Source organism: Adiantum capillus-veneris, chromosome 15 (genome assembly GCF_014529385.1).
Source record: "Adiantum capillus-veneris isolate H3 chromosome 15, ASM1452938v2, whole genome shotgun sequence".
Lineage (NCBI taxonomy): Eukaryota > Viridiplantae > Streptophyta > Polypodiopsida > Polypodiales > Pteridaceae > Adiantum > Adiantum capillus-veneris.
Window position 1 is genome coordinate 44,280,467 of NC_140945.1, and position 27,536 is coordinate 44,308,002.

The 27,536-nt window shown below is 45.9% G+C and overlaps 1 protein-coding gene across 1 annotated transcript in view; it reads left to right on the plus strand.

Moving 5' to 3' along the window:
• The first annotated feature begins 1,279 nt into the window (after positions 1–1,279).
• LOC147440594 (sulfite reductase [ferredoxin], chloroplastic-like) overlaps positions 1,280–27,536 on the plus strand; it is a 105,299-nt gene continuing 79,042 nt past the window's right edge. The window contains exons 1-2 of the mRNA XM_086530311.1: positions 1,280–1,415; positions 1,521–1,666. Coding sequence (XP_086386437.1) covers positions 1,391–1,415; positions 1,521–1,666 — 171 coding nt within the window. The 5' untranslated portion in view covers positions 1,280–1,390. The remainder of the gene's footprint in view (positions 1,416–1,520; positions 1,667–27,536) is intronic.

A 27,536-nucleotide genomic window follows, 5' to 3' on the forward strand; every position in this document is an offset into this window, starting at 1 on the left:
TATGTAAAGCTCTAGTTCTTTGCAAGTCATAATTGAAGATTTTTTCTAAACGTTGTTGATGTGAATGCAATGGTTAATGCAAAGGTTGTGTACGAATTGGTTTCTCTTTAAAGAGAGGATGCAAACTTTGACTTATGGATAAGTTTTACCTTCTACACGATGCAAACTTTCTTCTATAGGTATTCCTAATGGCTTAAAAAAAATTAAAAGGTATTTCTAAATGGCTTCAAAAAAATTAAAGGTGGTCGTAGTTCAAAGATTCCAGTCAAAAACAAAAAAACGATGCGTTAATCTATAGCACGTAACGATAGGTAATGACGAAGCACATAGATTTGTAACATTATTATTAAGAAAGATGAGAGAGAGAGAGAGAGAGAGAGAGAGAGAGAGAGACGCTAAAAAGAAGTTAGAAAAAAACGCTAAAGAAAAAATGAAAGAGTAGAGAAACACCTATTTATATGAACACAAAAAGTCTTTTGACTTCCCACTTCATTTGTCTTTTCATTTCTTAAACTCACCCTTCACTTATGCACTTGATATGTTTTGATTTTATTTTTATTTTTTTGAGATCGAAAAAAATATTAGGTAAACTTATGCATACTGGTGGCTTTTCAAGTTTATTGGAGAGAATCTAATAAGATCCCATCCCTTTCCTAGACAGTCCGCTATCAAGTAAAATCCTCACCAAAATCAACATGCAGTGAGGCAAAGTCGAACCTGGGAGCTAGACGATCCCAAAGAGCATTTCGCCTAAGCCATGCGGACGAACATCAATGCTGTCAACGACCAAGCACCCAAGATTTAAAAAAAATGATGAAGGCCCCTCGTTTCTCTGTCGCGTGCTCACTTCTCAGCCTGCTGCTCATGCCACCCCCTCCTCCAGTGTTTACGACCGCTTGTGACCATGCGCCATCACCTGCGACACACCAAGCCCTGCCCCATCCCTCCTCCTGCCTCGCATACCCGACTGTTCTTTTGATATTCGACTTTGGGTTTGAGGGTATCTAGGGTACTCTCTCGCTCTGCCTATGCAGCTGCAGTGGCTTCCCTCGCGCGCCAAGCCCCATGCATTCTACTCCCTCCGCCTTGCTGGTGACTCCGTTGCCAATGCATCCCAATTGCTGCCGTTTTTATTGCTTCTGAGAGAGCATCGCCCCATATTCGACCTATTAACGATTTTTTTTTAATCGTTGGCACATACTAGGTAAGTTTTAATATTATTTCATTTGTTTCAAGGGGAAGATTTTCACAAAGAAAAATTGAAAGGAGAATCGACCATGCAAAGGCTACGGTCCTCATTGCAAGCTAATAACAAAATGGAAGAAATGTGTCAATTTAAATTGATGTCATTGAGGACATCATCGCGCGCTATCGTAGAGCCTCGGCCCTCATGAGCTACATTGTATTTGGCCAAGGTTTTTGCCCCATAGCTTCCACTGCTTACTGTTAGTTGCCATCGCCGTCAGAGTACTTTGGCTTCTCTTCGCTGAGTCTTCTTCTGCTGCATTGGATTTAATCAGGAGAGAAGATGGAGATCTCTGGAGCTGTGAATTTCACTGCGTTTGAAGGCTTGAAAGGAATCAAGAGTTCACAAGCTACACCCTCACTGGAATACAAAAGACAAAACCAATTAAGCAGCTTTTCACGTGTGAAGGCAGTAGCCGCGGTGGGTGATTATCTGTTTGCTGTCTGTTTTGTGGAATCGTTACTTTTGTGCCTTTTTTAATCATGAGATTTGAGGGTTTTGCGTCTTGTTTGTTGGCTGTTGCATTCTCTGAATAGAAGTTAAAAATTTGAAAGAGAACACTAGCTGGTGATGAAATGTTACATCACAATGGCTTGACGCATACAAGCATACATTTATAAAGGCAGAAAAGAAGACAAGAATATTTAATGTTGTAGGAACAATCCCAAGATCTTCTAGCAAGGTTTCCATTACTTATCTGTGTTTGTTCTTTCTATCTGGCCACATTTGAGCGCCTTGGGTATATAAACTGCTTGCTTATATGTCCACATGCTTGAGGTGTTCTCTTTAGTAGAGTCATTATCTTGTTGAAGAAGAGGTAGCCTCTCACCTACAGACTTTCGTGGGAGTGGGGGTGTGCTTGCTAGAGCTCAAGTTGCTCTTCCTGCACCTTCTCATAGTATCTAACTCTTGTGATGGGTAACGAAGTGTGAGTAGCAAGGAAACCCCTATGAGGGAAGTAGTTTTTTCTTCAATATTATGTTTGGTGTTAAATCCTTAGAGACATGGATGACAATGCTCAAATAACGAGCTGTAGTTTGGAGATTGTTTGTTTCGCGATTATGCGTAGCCCTTTGGATTCATGGGCAATTTTCTTGGCCTCTGGTTTGTTAACAGGCAAATACATGCAGTTAAAGGTTTTAGATTTTGTGATTTTGGCAGTGTCAGCAGTCAATAGCAGTTGTGTTGTGTGTACCTTGGGTCTATCCATTGGGGCATGTTAGATTTCTATGCCGGACCACCCTTGATCACTTGTATGAACAGCTTGTTATCAGCATGGAGAGCCTTTCCTCTCTCTCTCTCTCTCTCTCTCTCTCTCTCTCTCTCTCTCTCTCATTCTCTAATGTCCTATCTCTTTCTACCTCAGTGATCCACAGGTGCCTTGTTCATGTATGTGGCATTGCAGATGTTCTAGATCTAGATCGGAGTCGAGGTGTCCATCCAGTTCTTGTCTTCGTTGCATCTTCCTCTGGCACCTTTGACAATTTGGACGACATTTTGGGCTTTTCTCTTGAGAAAAGACGTCGCCTTTCGCATTTTGGAAGCTTCCGAGAAATGACCTTCCGAAAAAGCGATATCAAATTGCTGTACAAATGCAAGGACTCGATGGAAATCCTTAAAGCTTGAAAAAGTGTCAAACTTTGGTGTTTGACCTCTATCCTTGAACTCCTTGGTCTTCTTTCCCTTCTTCTAGAGATGATCATACGGAGTTGGAACGTGGAAGGACTAGGGGTTTTCGTTTCTTTCCATATATTGGCCCATTGGTGCTAGAATTAGAGTCCGAAGTGTGAGAGGATGAGGTGTCTTCCTTGGAATTTCTAGAATGCTTTTAGTGCTTCCTAGACTTCTTCTTTTTGAGTCTTTCTCTACTTCTTGTGCTTCTTTTCCCCCTCGTTGGAGACAGAGGAAGAAGAGCTCCGTGAGCTGTTTGAAGATGAGGGTAAAGATTGAGAACTGGAGTCTTCCTCAAGCAAACACGCTTCTTGGATTTACTCGCTTCATCGAAAGGGGATTTCTGACCCTAAGTAGCCGGGATATTCTGAATGGCTCTTCTTCCGAGATTGCTTGTAGTCTTCATCAATTTGTTCACCTTCTACTCAAGAGTGCTGAGCCAAAAGAAAAGGTGTAACCTGTAGTCGACCGTCATCTATCTGGATCTCCACCCCAATCCGAATCACTCCATCCTCGTAGAATGATATGGGGGTCTGTACCTCCAGCCGCATAGTGAATGCCTAATGACTTGGTCGCCTTTAAATACCGAAGAGTCTGAAGAGCCTGCTCCAAATGTGACTTGGCGGGTTTCTGCATGAAGGAATTGAGAAGCCCCAATGGGAAACCGACATCAAACCAGGTGTTGAGTACTCAAATGAGAGAATCGACCAGTTTCCGATACTCTGTAGCATCTGCTACAATCGGGAGATCAAATTGTGACGACTTCTGATTGGGATCCATAGGTGTTGAGATAGGTTCGCACTCAGTCATACCAAATGCTTCCTAGATATAGCGCTCTTGGGAGAGAAAGATACCCCCCTCTGTATGCCATATCTCCAATCCAGCAAGCCAAGATTTGTCATCTCAAACTCCTTAGCCAAGGTTTCCATAGTACTACGGATGTGCTCAACATTGCTACCTGTAAACACAAGATTGTCCACACAGAGTATAACAAGTGTCACCAATCCTCCCTCATAGTAAATGTACAAATCTGGGTCTGTAGAAAGGAGTGTTGTAGGAAGAAAGAGTCTATCTTTTGGTACCACGCGCGAGGGGATTGCTTTAGGCCGTAGAGAGCTTTAGCAACTTACAAACCATGTGTGCGAAGTCTGGATCCTCGAACCTGGGAGGTTGCTGAAAGGCCGAAACAACATCCATCTGAAAAACTGGCCACTCAAAAAAGGCAGCAAGGGCAAAAACTATCCGAATGGTTGCTATCCTTGCAATCGGTGCAAAGGTCTCGTTATAGTCAACACTGTTTTTTGAGAAAAGCCTTTGGCAACTAATCTTGCCTTGTGCTTGTCCAAAGAACCATCAGATTTGTCTTTGGTCTTGTAAATTCATTTGACACCAATCACTTTTCGCTTGGCAAGCCGCGGGACCGACTCCCAAGTGTTATTCTTCTTGATGTAATCAAGTTCTCTCTGCATGGCCAGCTACCGCTTCGGTTGTGAAAGTGCCTCCTCAACTGTAAGAGGGTCTTTGTCCTTGATCAATGTAGATATCAAAGCATAGTTCACCTATAACTACCTCAACAAAACGAAGTCGTTGAGATTGTCGGGTAGTACCGACTTCATACCAATCGGGTGGAAAATTCGAAGTTGTTGAATCTCGCAAAATCTTCAATAGCCACTTTGGCAACTTGTTTGTCTTGCTCACTGGGGGACGAGCTATTGGTATATCTGGCTCTAACTCTGCACTATGATGAGAACCACTGTCATCTGCATCATCGAGAATGAGTGCATTCTCCTCTGAAGCTTGAGGGATAGGGGTAGGAGAAGAGGGTTCATCAAGAGGCAAATCAAAATCTGGGTCTCCAAGTATCGGCACATCAGGGGTCGTCGTGGAAGACTTGGGAGCGGAAGCCCCCTCTGAAGGTAAAATTTCATCAAGGACATCATGGTTGAGGACAACATCCTTCTTCTTTGGATCATAAAGTCGGTATCGTCGGGCTTCTTACCAAAATAGGCTTCAAATGGGGTCTTCTTAGGAGCTAAAGAGGTTGGAGATCGGTGTATGGTATGAACGGCCGTTGCAACTGCTTCTGCCCATAAAGACTTTGGCAAGTCTTGATGCTCAAGCATGGTCGTGCCATTTCTACCACTGTCCTATTCTTTTGCTCCACAACACCATTCTCTGAAGGTGATCCAAATAGTCTTCAACACTTGATTGTTTTCCTTCTCCACAAGAGAATGCCAATTCTTGAAGAGGCCAAATGCCTCGTGCTTGTGCTGTAGAAAGTATACCCAAGTAAAGCGGCTGAAATCATCCACCAATAACATGAAATAAAGAGCCTTGCCGAGGAAAGGGGTCTGCTTAGGTCCACAAAGGTCGGTGTGAACCAACTCCAAAACGGCAATGGATTCGCGTGTAGCAAGCCTCTGAATAGATTCTTGATGTTGCTTTCCACGAATGCAAGTAATGCATTTGCCATGCTTACTCCCAACCATAGTTATAGGGAATGGCCATTTTCAAGCCTCCGTTCCCCGTTCCCATCCCAATTGCCCGTCCCAGATCCCCGTTCCCTGTTTTAGACATGACTATCCGAAACAGGGAATGGCATTCCATGCATATTGCTGTTCCATGTTCCCGTTCGGGGTAACTATGCTCCCAACATCTGGTAAGCATGTAAGCATCTGCTCACGAAAAGCAAGTAAAAAGTCGAAGAGCATCATTGTTCAAATGACCAAATTTGTAATGCCAAAGACCACATGTGGGTATCCGTGTCGCTGAAGAAAGAGCATGGAGCCTGTAGAGTCTGTTCTCCACCAAGTCCCCTCTGACCTTGCCGGATTGCCGGTCCCGAATAGATACCGCATCCTCTGTAAAGATCACCTCCATGCCAAGCTTGCACACCTCGTGCATAGACATAAGATGAAAATCCTAGCTTTGGAACATAAAATACCTTGGAGGTATGCATAGTCCCTCTGCCGTCGGAAATGAGCTCCATAGATCCCTCGTTGTGAATAGGAATTTCAAATTTGTCGCCAATGAAGATAGTACCATAGTGTCGTTGCATGTTGGACAAAAGATCCTTCGAAGGTGTCATGTGCCGTGAGGCACCGATATCCAAAATCCAATCACGATCATCTTGAGCTGCAAGAGTAGACGCAACCTCCAATGTCCCTGGAGAGTTCTGTGAGGGGAGAATCTCCAAATGCACAAAGGTTGGTGATTGTACCACTGGTGCCAAAGAAGTCGAAGCATCTCCAACTCGCTTTGGACACTTCCTCTAAATTTCGGGTGGTCTCGTACGGGCACATACGTTTTGTCCACGTACGAAAAGGTACGGTACTCATTGAACTAGAAAATTTTATGTCGTACGACATGGTTACGTACTTTCAAAAATAGAAACACAATTCTTAAGCCTAGATTTTACACTTGAGACAATTAGACAATTGATTATCACATTGGACAAGAAGGCAACTTGCAAGTGCCAAGTGCCGACACTCAAGAGTCGAGAGTCAAGACGATGCGACACAATGGGCATGAACCGCAATTTGCATTACATATGTCATAAAGTAAAAAGCTAAGTTGAGATTTGATAATCGAGATGATACAAAAAAGTAGGCCTTCTAAGCCACAATCGTGAAAAAAGTGGAAGTAGGGGCAAAAAAGATATGGGAGACACTAAAGTCTAAGAGCTTCCTCCGCTCTCATCGTCATCATCTTCCTCTTATGAGCTATGCTCGTTGATGTCATCTTCGTCCTCACATGAATCGGATTGTGGTGTGTCATAATTTCCCTCACTAAGGAGATTTCCCTCCTCGTCATACTCCGGCTCTCTAGGGTCCATACTGCTGGATTTACGAATAGGCACATCCTCCAAAATGGAGGCCGCCGCAATGGAGCCACTTCCCGAGCCTCGCCGCACATACGTTGTAGGAGTATTAGCCTCCATCTCAATCTCAGTTTGTGTTTGAGCCTCTATGGGTGTTGTTGATGCTCTACCACACCCACGGCCACGAGCATGGGAAGCTCTTGCACCTCTACCTCTTGTAGCCGAAGGCGTAGGGACTCCACGCACAATGACCCTCTTGCGTGATCGTGTGCGAGAAACCCGTCGGTCAATCTCCTCTAGCTCCAAGTAGAGCTCACAGAAAATTTGCTCCTCCGTCATATCACGCTCTTTGTTGACACTTTTGAGAGTCTCAATTGAGAGCTTGCAATCATCAACATTGACCTATTTGACAAGTTACAGAAAAGAGTCAAGACAAGGTTAGCACACGTGAATTGGAATGCAAAGCCATAGCCCATATGAGTCAAGAAGCAAGAGTGTAGAAAGAGGGTTTACTTGTCTAGCCATTTGCATCTCATACATGGAGCGCAACATTTGGAGATTGCCACAATAGATGAGCGGCTCCGATTGCTTTGTTGATAGTTTGTTGCGAATTTTGGTGTGGATAAGTGAGTATACGGACCAATTTCGCTTGCATGCACCGGATGAGCAATCCTATATTATATTCAAGAGATAGTGAGTATCTAATATTATTCATGAATCATGAGTAAGAGAGATTCGAGAAATTAGAATGTGTATATATATATATATATATATATATATATATATATATATAGAGAGAGAGAGAGAGAGAGAGAGAGAGAGAGAGAGAGAGAGCCAAGGCCCGAGGCTTAAGAGGGTTTACTTGTCCAAGAATCCTTAATGCAGCTCTTTGAAGGTGAGGCAATTGGTATCGAAGCTCTCCCATCAAAAAAGAGGGTTCACCAAGGACTCCCTCTTCCAACATACGGTGGAAGTAAACGCCGTGCCTCTTTGGTCTCCATAGTTGAATAGTTGATTAGCTCTTGAAGGAATGCGCTGTGATGATCTTTGGAGGGGGTCTTGGGAAGGAAGTTGCGGCTCTCTTCTTGTAGCATTTGGTTTGTGAAAAGATCCGGCTTCTTGCAGACTGGATGCAAGAGAGCCGCAAAGTGGTGAATGGGCCTCTTCATAAAATCCCACCTCTTTTGGAAAAGAAAGAGGATGTCATCCCTCTTGGGGGAATCTTCAAAGACATTACTACAAAAAGAGAAAGAGAGAGAGAGAGAGAGAGAGAGAGAGAGAGAGAGAGAGAGAGAGAGAGAGAGAGGTGAGGCATAGTAAAAATTAGCAAAAAACATATTGTCGAATTGAGAATGGAGAACAAAGGAGATACTGTGTCCCATTGGGTGGACCATCAAGAATGGTTGATGCCTCTATTTCCTTGTATGCCTCGTCCATGAAGTGGTGCAAAAGGCCTATGGTAGATCCCTCCATGTTCGTCATTCGGAGCACTTTGTAGATGGGCAAGATGGCTACCACAAGACCCTTCACCTCTTCCCAAAATTCTTCTTTGAGGGAAAGCCATTGGATGGCCTTTGCCTCTTGTGAGGTTGCTTGGTTCTCTCCTTCACACCATTGCTTGAATCGGACACAGTGGTTTTTTGTACTTTGTTTTGGACATCGTAGAGGCGCTCAAGAAGAAGCCACATAGAGGCAAATCGTGTTGCCGAGGGTTTCTTCAACTCCTTGTCGGAGTACGTGCGAAAAATTGTAAGTACTCTCACCTTGGCATTGATGAAGTTGACGATAGTGAGGGCTCGGGTGAGAATGGCCTTCACCCATTCTAGTTCTGCTGTCACAAGACGGGCACCACGTGCCAATAGAAAAGAAGAGATTGAACAAACAACTGAATTGAAAGAGAGAGATGACACGCGACATGGAGTGTCGGAACCATCCTAGAGAGTATTGGCCCCAAATCTTGGCGCCCCTTTCGGTATTTCTTTATATTGCAACAACGTAGTACAAGCCGGTACTCCAGACTATGCACCTTCTCCAGGAAGCATGCCAGAGAATGAGCCCTTAGCACATATTTAAAGGCCCTTGGCCTATGAGAAGCAGTCTACATGAAAAGCCTTCAAACTCAAAAGCTTCTGGTCCAAAAGCAATGTTAAAAAGCTGCCAGTGTAAATCACGGAATTGCGTACAACTGCCAGCACAAAACAGGGAAATCCGTACGGCTTGCCATGTCAGCAGTGTCAGCGTGATTTTCAAAAACTGCCACGTCATCAGCTGCGGGTCCCGCTTTATTTTAATTCTGTGTCACTTGGGGCCCCATCGGACGGGGTCCCCATAAGTTGGTAGGACTCTTTCTTCTGTTACTTGTTCTTCTTAGGGTTTAGGCCCCTCGACTGGGATCTGCAAGTTGGCTCCATTCTTCAGGGCTCTGACACGTTAGCAGTTTGTGACATCCCCCCTTCTTGAAAGAAAGTAATTGTCCGCGATTACGGTATATTTGCAAAACAACTCAAATTTGCTCAAAAAATTTCCGAGGGACAATCTGTTTGCTCTTTTTTTTGTTAAGGAGTTGGCTTCTCGTTTCGGCTCTTTTGATCAAGAAGTTGGCTTCTCCTTTCGTCCTGATTGGAACTCTTGATATTCCGACGTAGTAAAAGTAGCCATCACACCCAGACCGCACAGATCTTCCACGGGTGTCTTGATGCACTGAAATTACATACCTAGGCAATCTCATCCAATTAGGAACATTTCGTGGTTGGCACATCACAATGCAACACAAATGCTCACATATGCATGTTACAAGACACAACAAACTGTGCCGCTGAGCACTCGCCCGAGACAAACGGTCTACGATATGAAGCTACTCAACGACTGCCTCGTCACTGTCCCCACAAATAACCTAAAAAGGTCCGAGCCATGAGCTTAGAGGACTGTACAACCAAACGCTCCCCAGACCGCAGTGTGCGTCGCTTGGAGGTTCAAGCATACAACCAAACGCTCCCTAGGCATCGACCTGCGTCGTTCGAAGGTTTTCTAGCATACAACGGAACGCTCCCTAGACATCGGCCTGCGTCGTTCTGAGGTTTTCAAACATACAAAGAAACGCTCCCTGAGGATCGGCCTGCGTCGTTTCAATGTTCAAACAATACCAAAACAATATTTCTCACTTCTCCACCCGAAAGTAAAATCACGAATCATTGAAACCAGTATTAAAATTAGAATCAAACAATTCAAATCGGCACCAAGACAGGTTTAAAATAGATAGCATCCATTTCAAACAAACTTCAAACAATACTTTCTCAAACAATGTTCAAAAGTATCTAACTAGAAAACAACTAGAGAGGTCATTCAGGGCTTTGTTCGGACAACCGAACTTTGAGGACAACTGGCTTACCCTTGTGCATCACAGTGATGGTTTGGTTCTGAACGTGGAGAGTTGCATCATTCTTGTCATACCAGGGCATGCCCAAGAGAACGTTGCAATTGCCAAACTTCATAATGTGGAAATCGGCTTTTTCATGATAATCTTGTATAGTCACTGGAAGAGCACCAATGAGGGGTATCACTTTCTGAGTTGGCCCCGTGGCTAGCTCAGCTTCAATTTCTCTACCCTCTGCATCATAATCAAAGTGAATCTGCTTCAAGAATTCTGGATGGATAAAGTTCTCCAGAGCTCTGGGGTCAAAGAAACTAAGGGCTTCCAAGCCGTTGAATTTTCCATAAGCTTTGCATAATTCATTAAAACTCTCGAGGTGTATACCATAAATATCGGGTACTAGTCCAATAGCAGGTCTAGCCCTCTTGGCCGGAGGTGGCCGCGGGGATCTGTCTCACGTGGGAGCAGAAGGTTGCACTGAGGACATCGAGGCTCGCTCAGGACATGTATTGAACGTATGCCCTGTTTGGAAACATTCGAAGCATCGGCCTTCTTGTAACAAGGCGTCTCGTTGACTGTGTGTCAAACGAGGCTATTGAGGTTGGTTTTCACGGGGTTCTCGAGAATTGATTCGTTGCAGGAGTTGTGGTTAGTGGCCTGAGGTTCTTCTGTGGTAAACTCCAACTTTCCCCTCATGAGCTTGTAGTCGACCGCGGCATGGTCCATAAGCTCTTGCATGGTAGAGACTTGCTTGGAGAGAACATTCCTGCAATGGTGATGGTAGTCCAATGGTGTAGCGCTCGTACTGGTCCTCCAAGAAAATGAACTTAAAGGACACCGGAAGGTACACGTCGAGAAATCTTTGGTTATAGTCGTCCATGGTTTCGGTGGCAAGCATTTTCAAGTTGCTCCACTCTGCCAAAATCCGGACTTCAAACATCGAAGTCATGTAACTACGTGCAGAAATTGTCTTGAAAGCTTGCCAGTTCCTTGGAGCATGCGGTTGTGTCGCGATTGAACTCCACCATTTCATAGCATTATCTTTAAGAAATCCCGCTGCTCGAGAAATCTTGGATTCTTCTGTATAGTTTCCCAACGCATATATGTTCTCGAATTGCTGTAGGAACTGCAATGCTTTCTTGCGATCTTTCACCCCGGAAAAAGTGAAAAATTTGACTGTTGTGCCGCCATCTTTGAAATCTTTGGGTTGGTTAGGTGCATATCGTGGGTATGGATAATAAGGGTATCCATATGGGCTCCAACCATTGTAGCCTGGTGGTGGTGGTGGTGGAGGTGGGGGCAATGGCGATGGCAAAGGCGGTTGCATTGGATCAGGGTTAGATGGCTGCACCATATTCTTGAAAACTCCCCCGATCGGAACAGACGGCTGAGAAGGTTGCCGGTTGGAAGCTCTCGTCCTTACCACCTGGGCATCAGAGGGGGTAGCATGTAGTTGTCATGAAGCTCGTTGAGCAGAAATTGCAAATATTCTGCTGAATGCATGAATTCCACGTCTTCGGTTCTTTATGGCTTATGCTCTGTAAGACAGAGCGATGAAGACGGGAGCGCGCATGATGCGCAATGTATGAAGGTTGGGAGTGGCTAATAAGTCCGGGGTCACGCCACGAAGATACTTCACATAAAATTCCAGTAGACTTTTAGGAAGCGCCGGTTTGCTTTGTCATCTCTTTGGTAGGACCGGTATGCTTTCAGAAAAGCACACGCTTGATGCTCTGATACCATTGTCACAGACGGGCATTACGTGCCAATAGAAAAGAACAGACCGAACAGACTTTTAGCACTTCAATAACAATTGAACTGAAAGAGAGAGATGACATGCGACACGAAGTGGCGGAATTCCACCTTAGAGAGCATTGGCCCCAAACCTTGGCGCTCCTTTCGGTATTTCTTTATATTGCATCAACACAGTACAAGCCGGTACTCCAGACTCTGCACCTTCTCTAGGAAGCATGTCAAAGAATGAGCCCTTAGCACATATTTAAAGGCCTTTGGCCTATAAAAAGCAGTTTACATGAAAAGCCTTCAAACTCAAAATCTTCAGGTCGAAAGGCAATGCCAAAAAGCTGCCAACGTAAATCACGGAATTCCGTACAACTGCGAGCGCAAAACGAGGAAATCTGTACAGCTTGCCACGCCAACAGTGTCAGCGTGATTTTCGGAAACTGCCATGTCATCAAGTGCGGGTCGTGTTTTATTTTAATTCTTTGTGTAACTTGGGGCCCCATCGGACGGGGTCCCCATAAGTTGGTAGGACTTCTTCTTCTTTTACTTGTTCTTCTTAGGATTTAGGCCCCTCGGCTAGGATTTGCAAGTTGATTCCATTCTTCAGGGCTTTGACACATCAAACCGGTTGTGACATCTGCTATGTCTTCCATGAAAAGATTGAGGCAATGGGAGGCACAAGGAGTCCATACAATGTTCTTATATTTGGCCGCAAGTAGTTGGGTCATGCTAGTGCAATTGGATGCATTATCGGTGATTACTTGCACCACATTTTTGGGCCCGACCTACATAAAAGAAAGAAAAATTTAGAACACTTATCAAGAGGGTGAAAAGTAGTAAGTACATACTACACAATGCACATTGCACAAGAATAGGAGACAACTTAAACTCTCACCTCTTCTATTTCCGCCTACCTTCTTGCCTCTTGCTCCCGCATCAAGAAGTAGGTGCAAGAAGGCATGACACGAGTATGTTAATGATGCCCCTCTTCTTACGATCACTCCACCCATCGGAGAGAATGGAGCACCCATATTTTGCCCATTGGCTCGCACGGGCTCAAGGGATCTGTCGATTCTTGTCCACTCTTTGACAATGGACCGGAGCTCAAACCCGCTTATTGTGAGAGAGAGGCTTGCTTTGGAGAACGGCCACTAGCACTTGCCGACGCCTTCTTCTTCGTGGGAGCCATTGACCTTGCCGTCGCGGCACCGGTTGTAATGGAGGTATAGGGAGAAGGGCCGCTCGTATCCTCCTCCGAGTCGGTAACATCAATGTCGGGCGGCACTATCTCCTCTTGGGCTCTCTTCATCCCCACCTTGCGCGTTTTCAAAGGGAGATACTTCTTTTTTCACTCTTCCAAAATGTCGTCGGTTATATCGGGACATGGACCTGCTTCTTTCCCATCTTCGTAAAGTATGAAGAGGGGGAGGCATGATAGAACACTTGAAAGTTGAGAGACGTAGATCTTGAAAGTTGAGAGGTTTACGCAATGGAGAGCTTGAGATTTTTTGGTAATGGGGAGACTCGAGAGGAGGTGTGAGAGAGGAAGACTCGAGAGGCAAGCTTCATGGAGGAATGGAGAGTTATGAGGGAGGAATGGAGAGCTTGAGAGGCTAGAGAAAATTGCAATCTCTCATGACTCATGAGAGGGCTTGAGAATGACTCGTGAGCTTGAGCCTTGAGTTGGAAGTTAATGGAGAAGAAGAGAAAGAGGGCATCTTAAATAGATTTAGAGTGTAGACACTTGCCCTCGAACGAGAGAGAGAGAGAGAGAGAGAGAGAGAGAGAGAGAGAGAGAGAGAGAGAGAGAGAGAGAGAGAGAGAGAGAGAGAGACACACAGATCCAGCCATTATGCTTACCTCGACTGGTTATCGGCGAGGGACTTTGGCTATGCTACCACAGATTGCTTGGCAGGGGGATCCTCAGACACGTGATGAAATTTTCTCAGTCATCACTAGCATTACACTATGGAATGTTTGGAGAGCTCGTTGTCTTCACATTCTCAGTGCGGCTCCACAGCTCCTCCAGGATACCCTCACTGCCATTTGTCTGGACATCATTCACACACTGATTTGGCAGTGGGATTCTTCCTCAGGTACATCTCGAGCAGCCGAGGCTCGTCGATTTGCCTACCTTCGGCGTTGGGGCCGATTCCCACTCTTCTTCACACTTACAAGTGACCAAATTACATGGCATTATGCCCCTCCTCGGTGGTTTCTCCTTCACTCATCACACCGACCACCATGAGATTGTTCTAGTCGAGTTGTCCCTATAGTGGCTCTCATTCTTACATTCAGCTTGTACACCCCACGTGATAGGCTATTTTGGCATCCGCTGGGGATTATATTGTACTCAGTAATATACAGCCCTGACTTTTCCCAAAAAAAGAGAGAGAGAGAGAGAGAGAGAGAGAGAGAGAGAGAGAGAGAGAGAGAGAGAGAGAGAGAGAGAGAGATGGAAATGAGGCTCAAGGCACGTGGGAGGTGGGGGGGGGGGGGGGGGATCCTAGGCTAGGTGGGAGGGATCCTATGCCAAAAGGCAACCCAAAAACCTCCCATAAAAAAGCGCGGTCAAAAGTTCTCAAAACGGTAAAACTGACTGACACCATGGTTTTTTGCACTTTGTTTTGGACATCGTAGAGGCGCTCAAGGAGAAGCCACATAGAGGCAAATCGTGTTGCCGTGGGTTTCTTCAACTCCTTGTCGGAGTATGTGCGAAAAATTGCAAGTACTCTCACCTTGGCATTGATGAAGTTGACGATAGTGAGGGCTCGGGTGAGAATGGCCTTCACCCATTCTAGTTCTGCTATCACAAGACGGGCACCACGTGCCAATAGAAAAGAAGAGATTGAACAAACAACTGAATTGAAAGAGAGAGATGACACGCGACATGGAGTGGCGGAACCATCCGAGAGAGTATTGGCCCCAAATCTTGGCGCCCCTTTCAGTATTTCTTTATATTGCATCAAAGCAGTACAAGCCGTATTCCAGATTGCACCTTCTCCAGGAACCATGCCAGAGAATGAGCCCTTAGCACATATTTAAAGGCCCTTGGCCTATGAAAAGCAGTTTACATAAAAAGCCTTAAAAGTCAAAAGCTTCTGGTCCAAAAGCAATGTTAAAAAGCTGCTAGCGTAAATCACGGAATTCCGTACAACTGCTAGCACAAAACGCGGAAATCTGTACGGCTTGCCACGTCAGCAGTGTCAGCGTGATTTTCAAAAACTGCCACGTCATCAGCTGCGGGTCCTGCTCTATTTTAATTCTTTGTGTCCTTGGGGCCCCATCGGACGGGGTCCCCATAAGTTGGGAGGACTTCTTCTTCTGTTACTTGTTCTTCTTAGGGTTTAGGCCCCTCGATCGGGATCTGCAAGTTGGCTCCATTCTTTAGGGCTTTGACACGTCATCAGTTTGTGACATCCCCCTTGCTTGAAAGAAAGTAATCGTTCGCGATTACAGCATGTCTGCAAAACAACTCAAGTTTGCTCAAAAAATTTCCGAGGGACATTCTGAGGGACAATCTGTTTGCTCTTTTTTTTGTTAAGGAGTTGGCTTCTCGTTTCGGCTCTTTTGATCAAGGAGTTGGCTTCTCCTTTCGTCCAGATCGGAACTTTTGATATTCCGGCGTAGTAAAAGTAGCCATCACACCCAGACCGCACAGATCTTCCACGGGTCTCTTGATGCACTGAAATTACATACCCAGGCAATCTCATCCAATTAGGAACATTTCGTGGTTGGCACATCACAAGGCAACACAAATGCTCACATATGCATGTTACAAGACACAACAAACTGCGCCGTTGAGCACTCCCCTGAGACAAACGGTCTGCGGTATGAAGCTACTCAACGACTACCTCGTCACTGCCCCCACAAATAACCTAAAAAGGTCCGGGCCATGAGCTTAGAGGACTGTACAACCAAACGCTCCCCAGACCGCAGTCTGCGTCGCTTGGAGATTCAAGCATACAACCAAACGCTCCCTAGGCATCAGCCTGCATCGTTCGGAGGTTTTCTAGCATACAACGGAACGCTCCCTAGACATCGGCCTGCGTCGTTCTGAGGTTTTCAAACACACAACGAAATGCTCCCCAGGCATCGGCCTGCGTCGTTTCGATGTTCAAACAATACCAAAACAATATTTCTCACTTCTCCACCCGGAAGTAAAATCCCCAATCATTGAAATCAGTATTAAAACTAGAATCAAACAATTCAAATCGGCACCAAGACAGGTTTAAAACAGATAGCATCCATTTCAAACAAACTTCAAACAATACTTTCTCAAACTCTAACTAGAAAACAACTAGAGAGGTCATTCAGGGCTTTGTTCGGACAACCGAACTTTGAGGACAACTGGCTTGCCCTTCTGCATCACGGTGATCGTTCGGTTCTGAACGTGGAGAGTTGTATCATTCTTGTCGTGCCAGGGCATGCCCAAGAGAACGTCGCAATTGCCCAACTTCTTAATGTGGAAATCGGCTTTTTCATGATAATCTTGTATAGTCACTGGAAGAGCACCAATGAGCGGTACCACTTTCTGAGTTGGCCCCGTGGCTAGCTCAGCTTGAATTTCTCTACCCTCTCCATCATAATTAAAGTACATCTGAATTCTTGATGGATGAAGTTCTCCAGAGCTCTCAGGTCAAAGAAATTAAGGGCTTCCGAGCCGTTGAATTTTCCATAAGCTCTGCATAATTCATTAAAACTCTCGAGGTGTATACCATAAATATCGGGTACTAGTCCAATAGCTGGTCTGGCCCTCTTGGCCGGAGGTGGCCGCGGGGATCCGTCTGACGTGCGAGCAAAAGGTTGCACTGAGGACATCGAGGCTCACTCAGGACATGTATTGAACGTATGCCCTGTTTGGAAACATTCGAAGCATCGACCTTCCTGTAACAAGGCGTCTCGTTGACTGTGTATCAAACGAGGCTGTTGAGGTTGGTTTTCACGGGACTCTCGAGAATTTATTCGTTGTTGCCAGGAGTTCTATTTAGTGGCCGGAGGTTCTTCTGTGGTAAACTCCAACTTTCCCTTCATGCGACCGCGGCATGGTCCATAAGTTCTTGCATGGTAGAGACTTGCTTGGAGAGACAATATTCCTGCAATGGTGATGGTAGTCCAATGGTGTAGCGCTTGTACTCGTCCTCCAAGAAAATGAACTTAAAAAAGGACACCGGAAGGTACACGTCGAGAAACCTTTGCTTATAGTCGTCCATGGTTTCGGTGGCAAGCATTTTCAAGTTGCCCCACTGCCAAAATCCGGACTTCAAACATCGAAGTCATGTAACTACGTGCAAAAATTGTCTTGAAAGCTTGCCAGGTCCTTGGAGCATGCAGTTGATTCGCGATTGAACTCCACCATTGCATAGCATTATCTTTAAGAAATCTCGTTGCTCGAGAAATCTTGGATTCTTATGTATAGTTCCCCAAAGCATAGATGTTCTCGAATTGCTGTAGGAACTGCAATGCTTTCTTGCTATCTTTCACCCTGGAAAAAGTGAAAAATTTGAGTGTTGTGCCGCCATCTTTGAAATCTTTGGGTTGGTTAGGCGCATATCGCGGGTATGGATAATAAGGGTATCCATATGGGCTCCAATCATTGTAGCCTGGTGGCGGCGGTGGTGGAGGTGGGGGCAATGGCGATGGCAAAGGCGGTTGCACTGGATTAGGGTTAGATGGATGCACCATATTCTTGAAAACTCCCCCGATCGGAACAAACGGTTGAGAAGGTTGCCGGTTGGAAGCTCTCGTACTTTTTGGTGCCCGAGGAGGAGGGACCACCTGGGGCATCAAAGGGGGTAGCATGTAGTTGTCATGAAGCTCGTTGAGAAGAAATTGCAAATATTCTGCTGAATGCATGAATTCCACGTCTTCGGTTCTTTATGGCTTATGCCCTGTAAGAGCGATGAAGACGGGAGCGCGCATGATGCGGAATGTATGAAGGGTGGGAGTGGCTAATAAGTCTGGGGTCACGCCACGAAGATACTTCACATAAAATTCCAGTAGACTTTTAGGAAGCGCCGGTTTGCTTTGTCTTCTCTTTGGTAGGACCGGTATGCTTTCAGAAAAGCACACGCTTGATGCTCTGATACCACTGTCGTCACAGACAGGCATTACGTGCCAATAGAAAAGAACAGACCGAACAGACTTTTAGCACTTCAATAACAATTGAACTGAAAGAGAGAGATGACATGCGACACGAAGTGGCGGAATTCCTCCCTAGAGAGTATTGGCCCCAAACCTTGGCGCCCCTTTCGGTATTTCTTTATATTGCATCAACACAGTACAAGCCGGTACTCCAGACTTTGCACTTTCTCTAGGAAGCATGCCAGAGAATGAGCCCTTAGCACATATTTAAAGGCCCTTGGCCTATGAAAAGCAGTTTACATGAAAAGCCTTCAGACTCAAAAGCTTCTGGCCCAATAGCAATGCCAAAAAGCTGCCAACGTAAATCACGGAATTCCGTACAACTGCCGGCGCAAAACGAGGAAATCTGTACGGTTTGCCACGTCAACAGTGTCAGCATGATTTTCGGAAATTGCCATGTCATCAAGTGCGGGTCCTGCTTTAATTTTAATTCTTTGTGTCACTTGGGGCCCTATCGGACGGGGTCCCCATAAGTTGGTAGGACTTCTTCTTCTTTTACTTGTTCTTCTTACGGTTTAGGCCCCTCGGCCGGGATCTGCAAGTTGGCTCCATTCTTGAGGGCTTTGACACGTCAAACTGGTTGTGACATTTGCTATGTCTTCCATGAGAAGATTGAGGCAATGGGAGGCACAAGGAGTCCATACAATGTTCTTATATTCGGCCTCAAGTAGTCGGCTCATGCTAGTGCAATTGGATGCATTATCGGTGATCACTTGCACCACATTTTTGGGCCCGACCTACATAAAAGAAAGAAAAATTTAGAATACTTATCAAGAGGGTGAAAAGTAGTAAGTACATACTACACATTGCACAATGGACAAGAAGAGGAGACAACTTAAACTCTCACCTCTTCTATTGCCGCCTACCTTCTTGCCTCTTGCTCCCGCATCAAGAAGAAGGTGCAAGAAGGCATGACACGAGTATGTTAATGATGCCCCTCTTCTTACGATCACTCCACCCATCGGAGAGAATGGAGCACCCATATTTTGCCCATTGGCTCGCACGGGCTCAAGGGATTTGTCGATTCTTGTCCGCTCTTCGTCGAGCTTCTCGGTGCGCATGTCCGCATAGGATGGACCCGTCCACCCCTCACATGGACCGACGGCCGCAATAGCTTTCACCATCCGCTTCCACCACTCTAGTCGAAGGATGTTGAAAGCAAGATTAGACTCAATGATGGTGCGTGCAATCTCAATGTCTGCAAGCCTTTGTCTCTCTTAGAGGAAAGACAATGGACCGGAGCTCAAACCCACTTATTGTGAGAGAGAGGCTTGCTTTGCTTGCTTTGGAGGACGGCCACTAGCACTTGCCGACGCCTTCTTCGTCGTGGTAGCCATTGACCTTGCTGTCGCGGCACCCGTTGCAATGGAGGTATAGGGAGAAGGGCCGCTCGTATCCTCCTCCGAGTTAGTAACATCAATGTCGGGCGCCACTATCTCCTCTTGGGCTCTCTTCATCCCCACCTTGCGCGTTTTCAAAGGGAGATACTTCTTTTTGCACTCTTCCAAAATGTCGTTGGTTATATCGGGACATGGACCGGCTTCACCTCCCATCTTCGTCAAGTGGATGATGAGTCGAGTGGAGGAGGAGGTCATGATCTTGGGACAATACTTGCAAGTCCACCTACAAATGTTTCGCTTGTCCCTCACCCTCTCATAGGAATGGCAATGCTTTTTAAAAGCTTCATGAAGAGGGGAAGGCATGATAGAACACTTGAAAGTTGAGAGGTTTACGCAATGGAGAGCTTGAGATTTTTTGGTAATGGGGAGACTCGAGAGGTGTGAGAGAGGAAGACTCGAGAGGCAAGCTTCATGGAGGAATGGAGAGTTATGAGGGAGGAATGGAGAGCTTGAGAGGATAGAGAAAATTGCAATCTCTCATGACTCATGAGAGAGCTTGAGAATGACTCATGAGCTTGAGCCTTGAGTTGGAACTTAATGGAGAAGAAGAGAAAGAGAGCATCCTAATATAGATTTAGAGTGTAGACACTTGCCAGAGAGAGAGAGAGAGAGAGAGAGAGAGAGAGAGAGAGATGAGGCTCAAGGCATGTGGGAGGTGGGGGGGGGAGATCCTAGTCTAGGTGGGAGGGTTCCTATGCCAAAAGGCAACCCAAAAACCTCCCATAAAAAAGTGCGGTCAAAAGTTCTCAAAACGGTAAAACTGATCGTTGACTGGTCAAACGGGCAAAAAAACCACCGGATGGATCGGACGCCATCATCGGACGGACCGACACCGGACGCCATTGGACGCCTCGTTTCATCCGTCGGACGAGAACGACCCTTCCTCTAATAATGTCCCTTCTCACTGCAACTGTTGCAATGCTGTTCCGCGTTTGAGGCTTCTCGTTCGGCATCACTCTTCTTGTCTTTGGTGCTCTTCTTACCCTTTTGCTTCTTCTTGTTGGAAGAACCGGTGAAGGCCTTGGAGCCTGATTTCTTCCCCATATTGAACCGCTCCTCCTAGTCCAATTCCATTGGAACAATCTCGTCCCAAGAAATAGTATTCAACCAGCCACTCGTAATCAATAAAGAGTAAAAGTTTGTGTATTGAGGAGGTAGTTAGGCCCAAAGCTGGATGGCTGAAGTATCTCTTGTTAAAGCTCTTGCATCTTGTTGATGTGATCCCGCATGGAAGAGTGTTTCGCATCCAAGGTCCTCAAATGCACTTCGTGGGCTATCTGCTTCATTGGAGAAACTTGATCATAATGTCAAGAAAGCCGATCTTAAATCAACTTCACATCTCTCATCAATCGTATGTGGCTAATAACCGATGATGTACTGTTGAGGATAATGAAAGGCCCGATTCGATCATTGACACGCTACCATAACTTTGCTCCCGCATGGTCCTTTGGCTTTGAAAGTTGCTCGAGACAAAATCTCCAAGCTCGTAAGAGTCAAAGACCGCCATCATGGTAGCGTTTCAAATGGCATAGTTGTCTCCATTCAATTGCCGATCTGAGGGAAAAGTAGGAAGGGTAGGTACCAACGATGGAGTAGAACTGGGACCAACCTCCCCACCCCTCGTTAACGGTTGGTTCACCACCGCTGGTCTCATCCTCATGATGTACTTCGTCATCACGGGCTGAACTTGTTTCAGAGTCATCACTCTTCTCCATTGTGTTGGAGAACTTAGGCATGTGATAAGGCGAGGTCGAGGTAGAAGAGAAAATCTGCAAATCTGCCCACCACAACCGAAATCAGCCCTGAAAGAGCGAAAAACAGCAAACCGTCTCTTTTCATCGCGAAATATCAACACCAAAAACTCGCATAAATCACCGATCCAATTCAAGAGCACGCCGTGGCTCTGATACCATGTCAAAAATGTAGTGGAAAAGGGTGAATCGGGTGATGAACTTATCTGCAATTGTGAGCAAACCTCCTCTCTGTACCGGGCAGCCAATAGATCTCGGATCTTTCGCGATGGATTTCATCGTCAAGCTCCTAGCACGTTTTGTCCATCGAAGGAGCATGGGAACTCACCGCACACAATGCTACAACGAGAGGGTGTGCACACGGCAAGGGAGAGGGAGCGCTAGTAGCAGGAAGAGAGATCGCTGTTGGAGAAATGCCAGAGAGGGATCTCGATGGTGGAGAGAGAAAACACTAGAGAGAGAAAGTGGCTGCACACTGCAAAACATTAGCAAGGAGAAAACCACTAGAGAGTGAGTGAGAGTATGCCCAAACGTTGCATCTCTGCACTAATCAACACATGCCAAAAGTACAGAGAGCGGGGGTGGGTGGGGGGTTTGCATGTATAGGCAAATCCTACCCCACGATCCCAAGAGAAATATGTAAACGCACTAAAAGTGATTTGACACACATATTTAGTAGCGGAACTACAAAAGACTCGGGACTCTGACCCCGGGAAACCTGTCACGAGGATGTGGCAACTGTTAACTATGTCACGAGGACGTGGCAATTGCTAACCTTAGTTGTTGGTTTCTTTTCAATGGTTTTTGTTTTATTTTTGAGACCCTCTTTTTGAAGTTGCAAATGGTCGGACATTGTATGGCCAATGTGAACGGTAGTTTCACCCGCAGACGGGAAGTGGGTCGGCACTGGAATTCGTATAGTAAGAGGATTTCTAGGCTCAATACACGATCATGTAGGTCCCCCCGTTGCACTTAGCAAGTTGGTGGATACTAGGAAGTGAACTCAATAAAGGCATAAAGTCAAGGTGGGATCACCAACTGAAAGTATTCGATAGTTGGGCCACATTGCACTTTTGGATGCGGTCCCAATGAGGATAGATGGTCAGAAGACAAGTGGGAGCCCAATGGAAGCATCTCCTAAAAATTAGGGAACTACTATTTTGGGCCATGAAATGTGTTTACGTCGTTACCTTCGGAATGACAAGGGGAACATTTAGAACTCTGTCGCGAAGTCAACTGGGCAACAAGTTGGGAGATTTTTAGGCAGCAACTCCGAAATGGGAAAATGCTTGTAATTGCGCCAAGTGGCACATTTCTGTGCACTTTCCTCTTGCAGAAAATTGGGCGCTGAATTTTGTAGTTGGGAGGGCTCATTTGTGAAACCGGTCACAGGTTAAGAGCTATGGAGTGCTTTCTTTCCACTCTATATACAGTGTGGTGCTAGGAGTGATGCCCTGCACACTACACAGTTCTCTCTCTCTCCCCTACGTGCAATTATGTGATGCCCCACAAGAGGGCTCTTAATTTGACTGATGTACAGTTGTGTGGTTTCATGCTTTTGTGCTGAGGCAAGAGCCTCCTTGAGCAGGAACAAGGGTAGCTAATTGCTACTCCAAAGCAGGCACCAGTGAGGGTCATAACCTCACCATACAGGTGCGTTTTCAGCACTGGTTATCTGCTGTATTTTGACTGTTTTTCAGCCATACGGACGCCAGAACCATTGGGAACAGTGCCCCACTGACAGAGGAAAGTTCGGGGACTGTTTAGGGCTGAAAACAGGGCAAAAATCAGTAAATACAGCGTGCTGAATTTACTGTTTTTGGGCAGGAGTCAGAGGGTTTATGCCAGTGGAAGTGAGTTTTAGCAGGGGCATTGGTTTCGCGCAAGTTCTGGGGTTGTTATGCTACCGAAATTTGGCCAAAATAGGTGGTATCTAGTTGGATAGAGGTAAAGAATTCCGAGGACTCTACTTTGTAATTTACCCTCTCAAAGTATTAAAAAATGCCGAAAGGGGTGCCAATTTTGTGGCCTACAGGTTATCGGCGTCTGCTCGAAGCATTCTAGTTTTCGAGCCGTGTGTGCGCTTAAGTGTTAATTCCTGTTGCAAGTTTCCTTTGCACGTTCTCTGTGTGTGTCTAATGTAAAGTAAAGAATTTCGGGTGAAAGCCAAAGCTTACCGCCCTATGGGCCGGTTTCAAGGTTCCATTGTCGGGATATCAATCACTTTTTTCTCAAGAAGTGAGCCTCGGTTGTTTTGGGTAAAGACACAGAGTACAGGAACGCGGGATTACACTATGGCCGACAATGGAAAGGGCATTATGGAAGAGGGTTTGTCACAAGGACGTGGCAATTGCTAACCTTAGTGGTTGGTTTCTTTCAAATGATTTTTGTTTAATTTTTGAGACCCTCTTTTTGAAGCTGCAAATGGTCGGACATTGTATGGCCAATGTGAACGGTAGTTTCACCCACAGACGGGAAGTTGGTTGACACTGGAACTCGTAAAGTAAAAGGATGTCTAGGCTCAGTTCAAGATCATGAGGTACCTCCGTCGCACTTAGCAAGTTACTAGGAAGTGAACTCAATAAAGGCATAAAGTCAAGGTGGGATCACCAACAGAAAGTATCCAACAGTTGGGCCACATTGGATGCGGTCCCAATGGGGATAGATGGTCAGATGACCATGGGAAGCCCAACGGAAGCATCTTCTAAAAATTAGGGAACTGCTATTTTGGGCCATGAAATGTGTTTGTGTCATTACCTTCGGTATGACGAGGGGAACATTTTATTACTCTGCTGTAAAGTCAACTGCAGGAGTTGAGAGATTTTTAAGCAGGAAGCTCAATGCGGGGAAATTGTATGTACGAGTGCCAAGTGGCACTTTTTGGTCAATTTACCAAGTCTGGGTGAACAAAACTCGTAACTGACTTTTTGGAGCAGTTTTGGAGGCTGATAACTCTGATTTTCAGCCATTTCTCTCCATTTTTGAGCTTCCCATGACCTTACCTAGTTCCAAGGAGCTCATTTTTAGCATTGGAAGGCATCAGATGCGTGTTTACAGGGCTGTTTTGCTGTGTTTTCAGTGATATGCAGGTTTTGGCAGCCATGGAAATCTTCCTCTTTTGTTCACAGATGCATTACAAGTTAAGGGCAGAAGAGGGGGCGCTCGATTTATGCTGGGGGGATGCTTCATTGAGAACCTGTCATATCACAGGTTAAGAGCTATGGAGTGCTTGCTTTCCTCTCTATGTACAGTGTGGTGCTAGGAGTGATGACCTGCACACTACACATTGCTCTCTCTCTCTCCCTGTAAGGTGTAGCGGAAATGATTGTTTGCGCTTTGCTCAAGATGAGTGCTTCGAACTGTGCTCAAGGTTCCTTTTAGTTCTTATGGAAGGGAGAGCCTTTCGTTCTTAATGGAAAGTGCTATGATCACGAACAAAGTGAATGGACACTGTGCGTGCGAGTGTATGAGACTGAGAGATAGAGAGAGAAGAGAGATACGACACCAGAGTCGTTGTAAAACCCTCCTCCGAAGGCCCCACTCTCGTCGGCGAGAGTGGTCTACTTATTGATTGCACAAAGTGGTACAATGACGATGCAATGGACCGATGCAACCTGTGACTATGCCGATGACGACGACGGTGATGACGACGATGACTTTATGGCTGAAATCTGCGGTCTTTCTACTGCTGTCCAAAAATGCTATGGGCTGAAATCTGCAAATCTTGTATTTGCTGAATTCTGACTCTATGTCGGTGACGATGTCGATGACGACGATGCGACAACGACGCGCTGAAAACGCAGATGCTGAAATCTGCATTTTCCGGGCTGAAACTGTAAACCTTGCGGAAACTGACGTACTGCGAGGAACTGCTGCGGGAAGGTGAGATCTGCGAGGTTTGGGACTTGATCTGCGAAGTCTAATTGCTGAAAACTGAAAACGCTGATGGTTCTGGAGTTTCCATTGCGATGATGGTGCAAAACGCCGGGGTTGATCTGCAACCAAAAACGCTAGGGCTGAATTCTAGTGTTTCTGTCGCTGGGATTCTGCAGATGCAAAAACGCTAGGCTGATCTGTTGGGTCCTTGTCACTGTGGCTCTGCAAATGCAAAACGCTGGCTGATCTGCGGTGGTCTGATCCAAAAACGCTAGGCTGTTGCTTGGGAGCAAAACCGCTAGGTCACTTGGGGGGTTCTACTGAGAAGGTGCCTGTTGAGCATGTGCTCCTGCTGCCTCTTCTGCCAATTAGTGCTAACTTGGGTTTGCTTATATACAAACTTAGCAAAATTGCCCTACCTACTTTTGTTGGAAAGTCACTTAAAAATAATAAGTGAAAAATACCAAAAATAGGGAAAATAGGCTAAATGCACTGGAAAATTCCCCTGACTGATTCTAATGGATTCTGAAGGGAATACTGATGATCATGCTGTGTGCAATCAGAGGATATGCATCTATGCTAAGTGACTGGGCATGCATGGTCTACAAATAGACTCACAAAAGTGCCAGATCACTTCTAATCTAGACTTGACTGGATTGACTGAACCCTGATCATGCTGTAGCTTGTCCACGGACACATAGGGTTGGATGTGTCACGTGACACTCCCCTACGTGTAGTTATGTGATGCCCCACAAGAGGGCTCTTCATTTGACTGATGTACAACTGTGTGGTTTCATGCTTTTGTGCTGAGGCAAGAACCTCCTTGAGCAGGAACAGGGGTAGCTAGCTGCTACTCCAAAGCAAGCACCGGTGAGGGTCATAACCTCACCGTACAGGTCCAAATTCAGCGCTGTGTATGCGTAGAAAATTGACTGTTTTTCAGCCATATGGACGCCAAGACTGTTGGTAATCGTGCCCCACTGGTAGAGGTCAGCTAGGGGACTGTTTGGGGCTGAAAACAAGGTAAAAACCAGTAAATACAGCGAGCTGAATTTACTGTTTTTGGGCAGGTATTAGAGGGTTTACGCCAGTGCAAGTGAGATCCAGCAGGGGAATTGATTTCGCGCAAGTTTTGGGGCTGTTATGCTTCCGAAATTTGGTCAAATCAGATAGTATCTAGTGTGATACAGGTAAAGTATTCCCAGGACCTTACTTTGTAATTCACCCTCTCAAAGAATAAAGAAATACCGAAAGGGGCACCAATTTTGGGGCCTACAGGTTGTCGGCGTCTGCTCGGAGCATTCTAGCTTCCGAGCCGTGTGTGTACTTAAGTGTTAATCCCCGTTGCAAGTTACCTTTGCAAAGTGCTCTGTGTGTGTGTCTAAAGTAAAGAATTTCGGGTGAAAGCCAACGCCTACCGCCCCACGGGCCGGTTTCAGGGTTCCTCTTCGAAGGATAGACAGGAAACTCCTATGGTCTTCGAGATTGGCGAGAGCTAACGGCCACGTCAGACTGTACCTCCTGTTGATGTGAATGTCCCTCCAGTAGTACAGGGCTTCATGATTGGGCAACTTCAGGATGACGCGTTCAAGACTCGGTTAGTTGCCGCGGTGAATGTCTTTCGCAACTGGTGCAAAATCCAAAGTTTATGGAGTTCTCGCAAGCGCCACCAGTACATAGCAAAATAGGCAACCTACACCACGAACGGAGCTTGTCCATGCGACCTGGCAGGATAGGGAACACTCGCATGTTGCGGAGTCAGGGTCTCCAAAACAGGTTCCTCTCGTCCTTGAACAGGTGGTTAGGACGCCTATTCCACAGGTTATGCCAGTTCAGCCCGCCACCTTTCAGAGTCCGCATGCTGTCTTGAATGGACAGGGAACTGGTTACTAGGCAATGCACCTAGTTTTTCCACCACCCACGGTACATCTTGGGTATTTTGGGGGTGGATCTATGTTCCAGAGTATGGTTGGTTATGCGCCTGGAAGTCAGCCGTACATGCCAGGAACAGTGTTTGGGGATATGCAAGGCATGATGCCAAACCCCATGTATGGTAGTGTCGGCATGCAACAAGGTTTTCAGTGCAACCAGGGCCAATTTGGGGTGCCACAGGGTCATTTTGGCATGGCTGGTTTTTTTGGACAGCAGCCAGATATGGCACCTCTGACGCAAAAGGTTAATGGCCAAGATGTGCCAATGATGCCTACTACAGTGCCCATGTTGCAGACTATTCCGTATGACAATTTGGGGGCACTGGAAAAGCCGAAAGCTAACAAAGAATGTGGGTGCAGCTGTGAAGTTGTTCAGCACTTTCAGTGGCTTCGAGGATAAAGCAAAGGCTCTCACTTTCCTCCAGCAGTTTGATACAACTTATGTAGGAGGGAATTTGACAGAGGCCTCTAAGGTTAGGAAAGCTTCCACTTTTTTAAAGAACAATGCGCTTACATGGTGGACGACATTGTTAATGCAAGGACAGGCACCCGCCACTTGGGTCTACTTCAAGCAAATGTTTGCA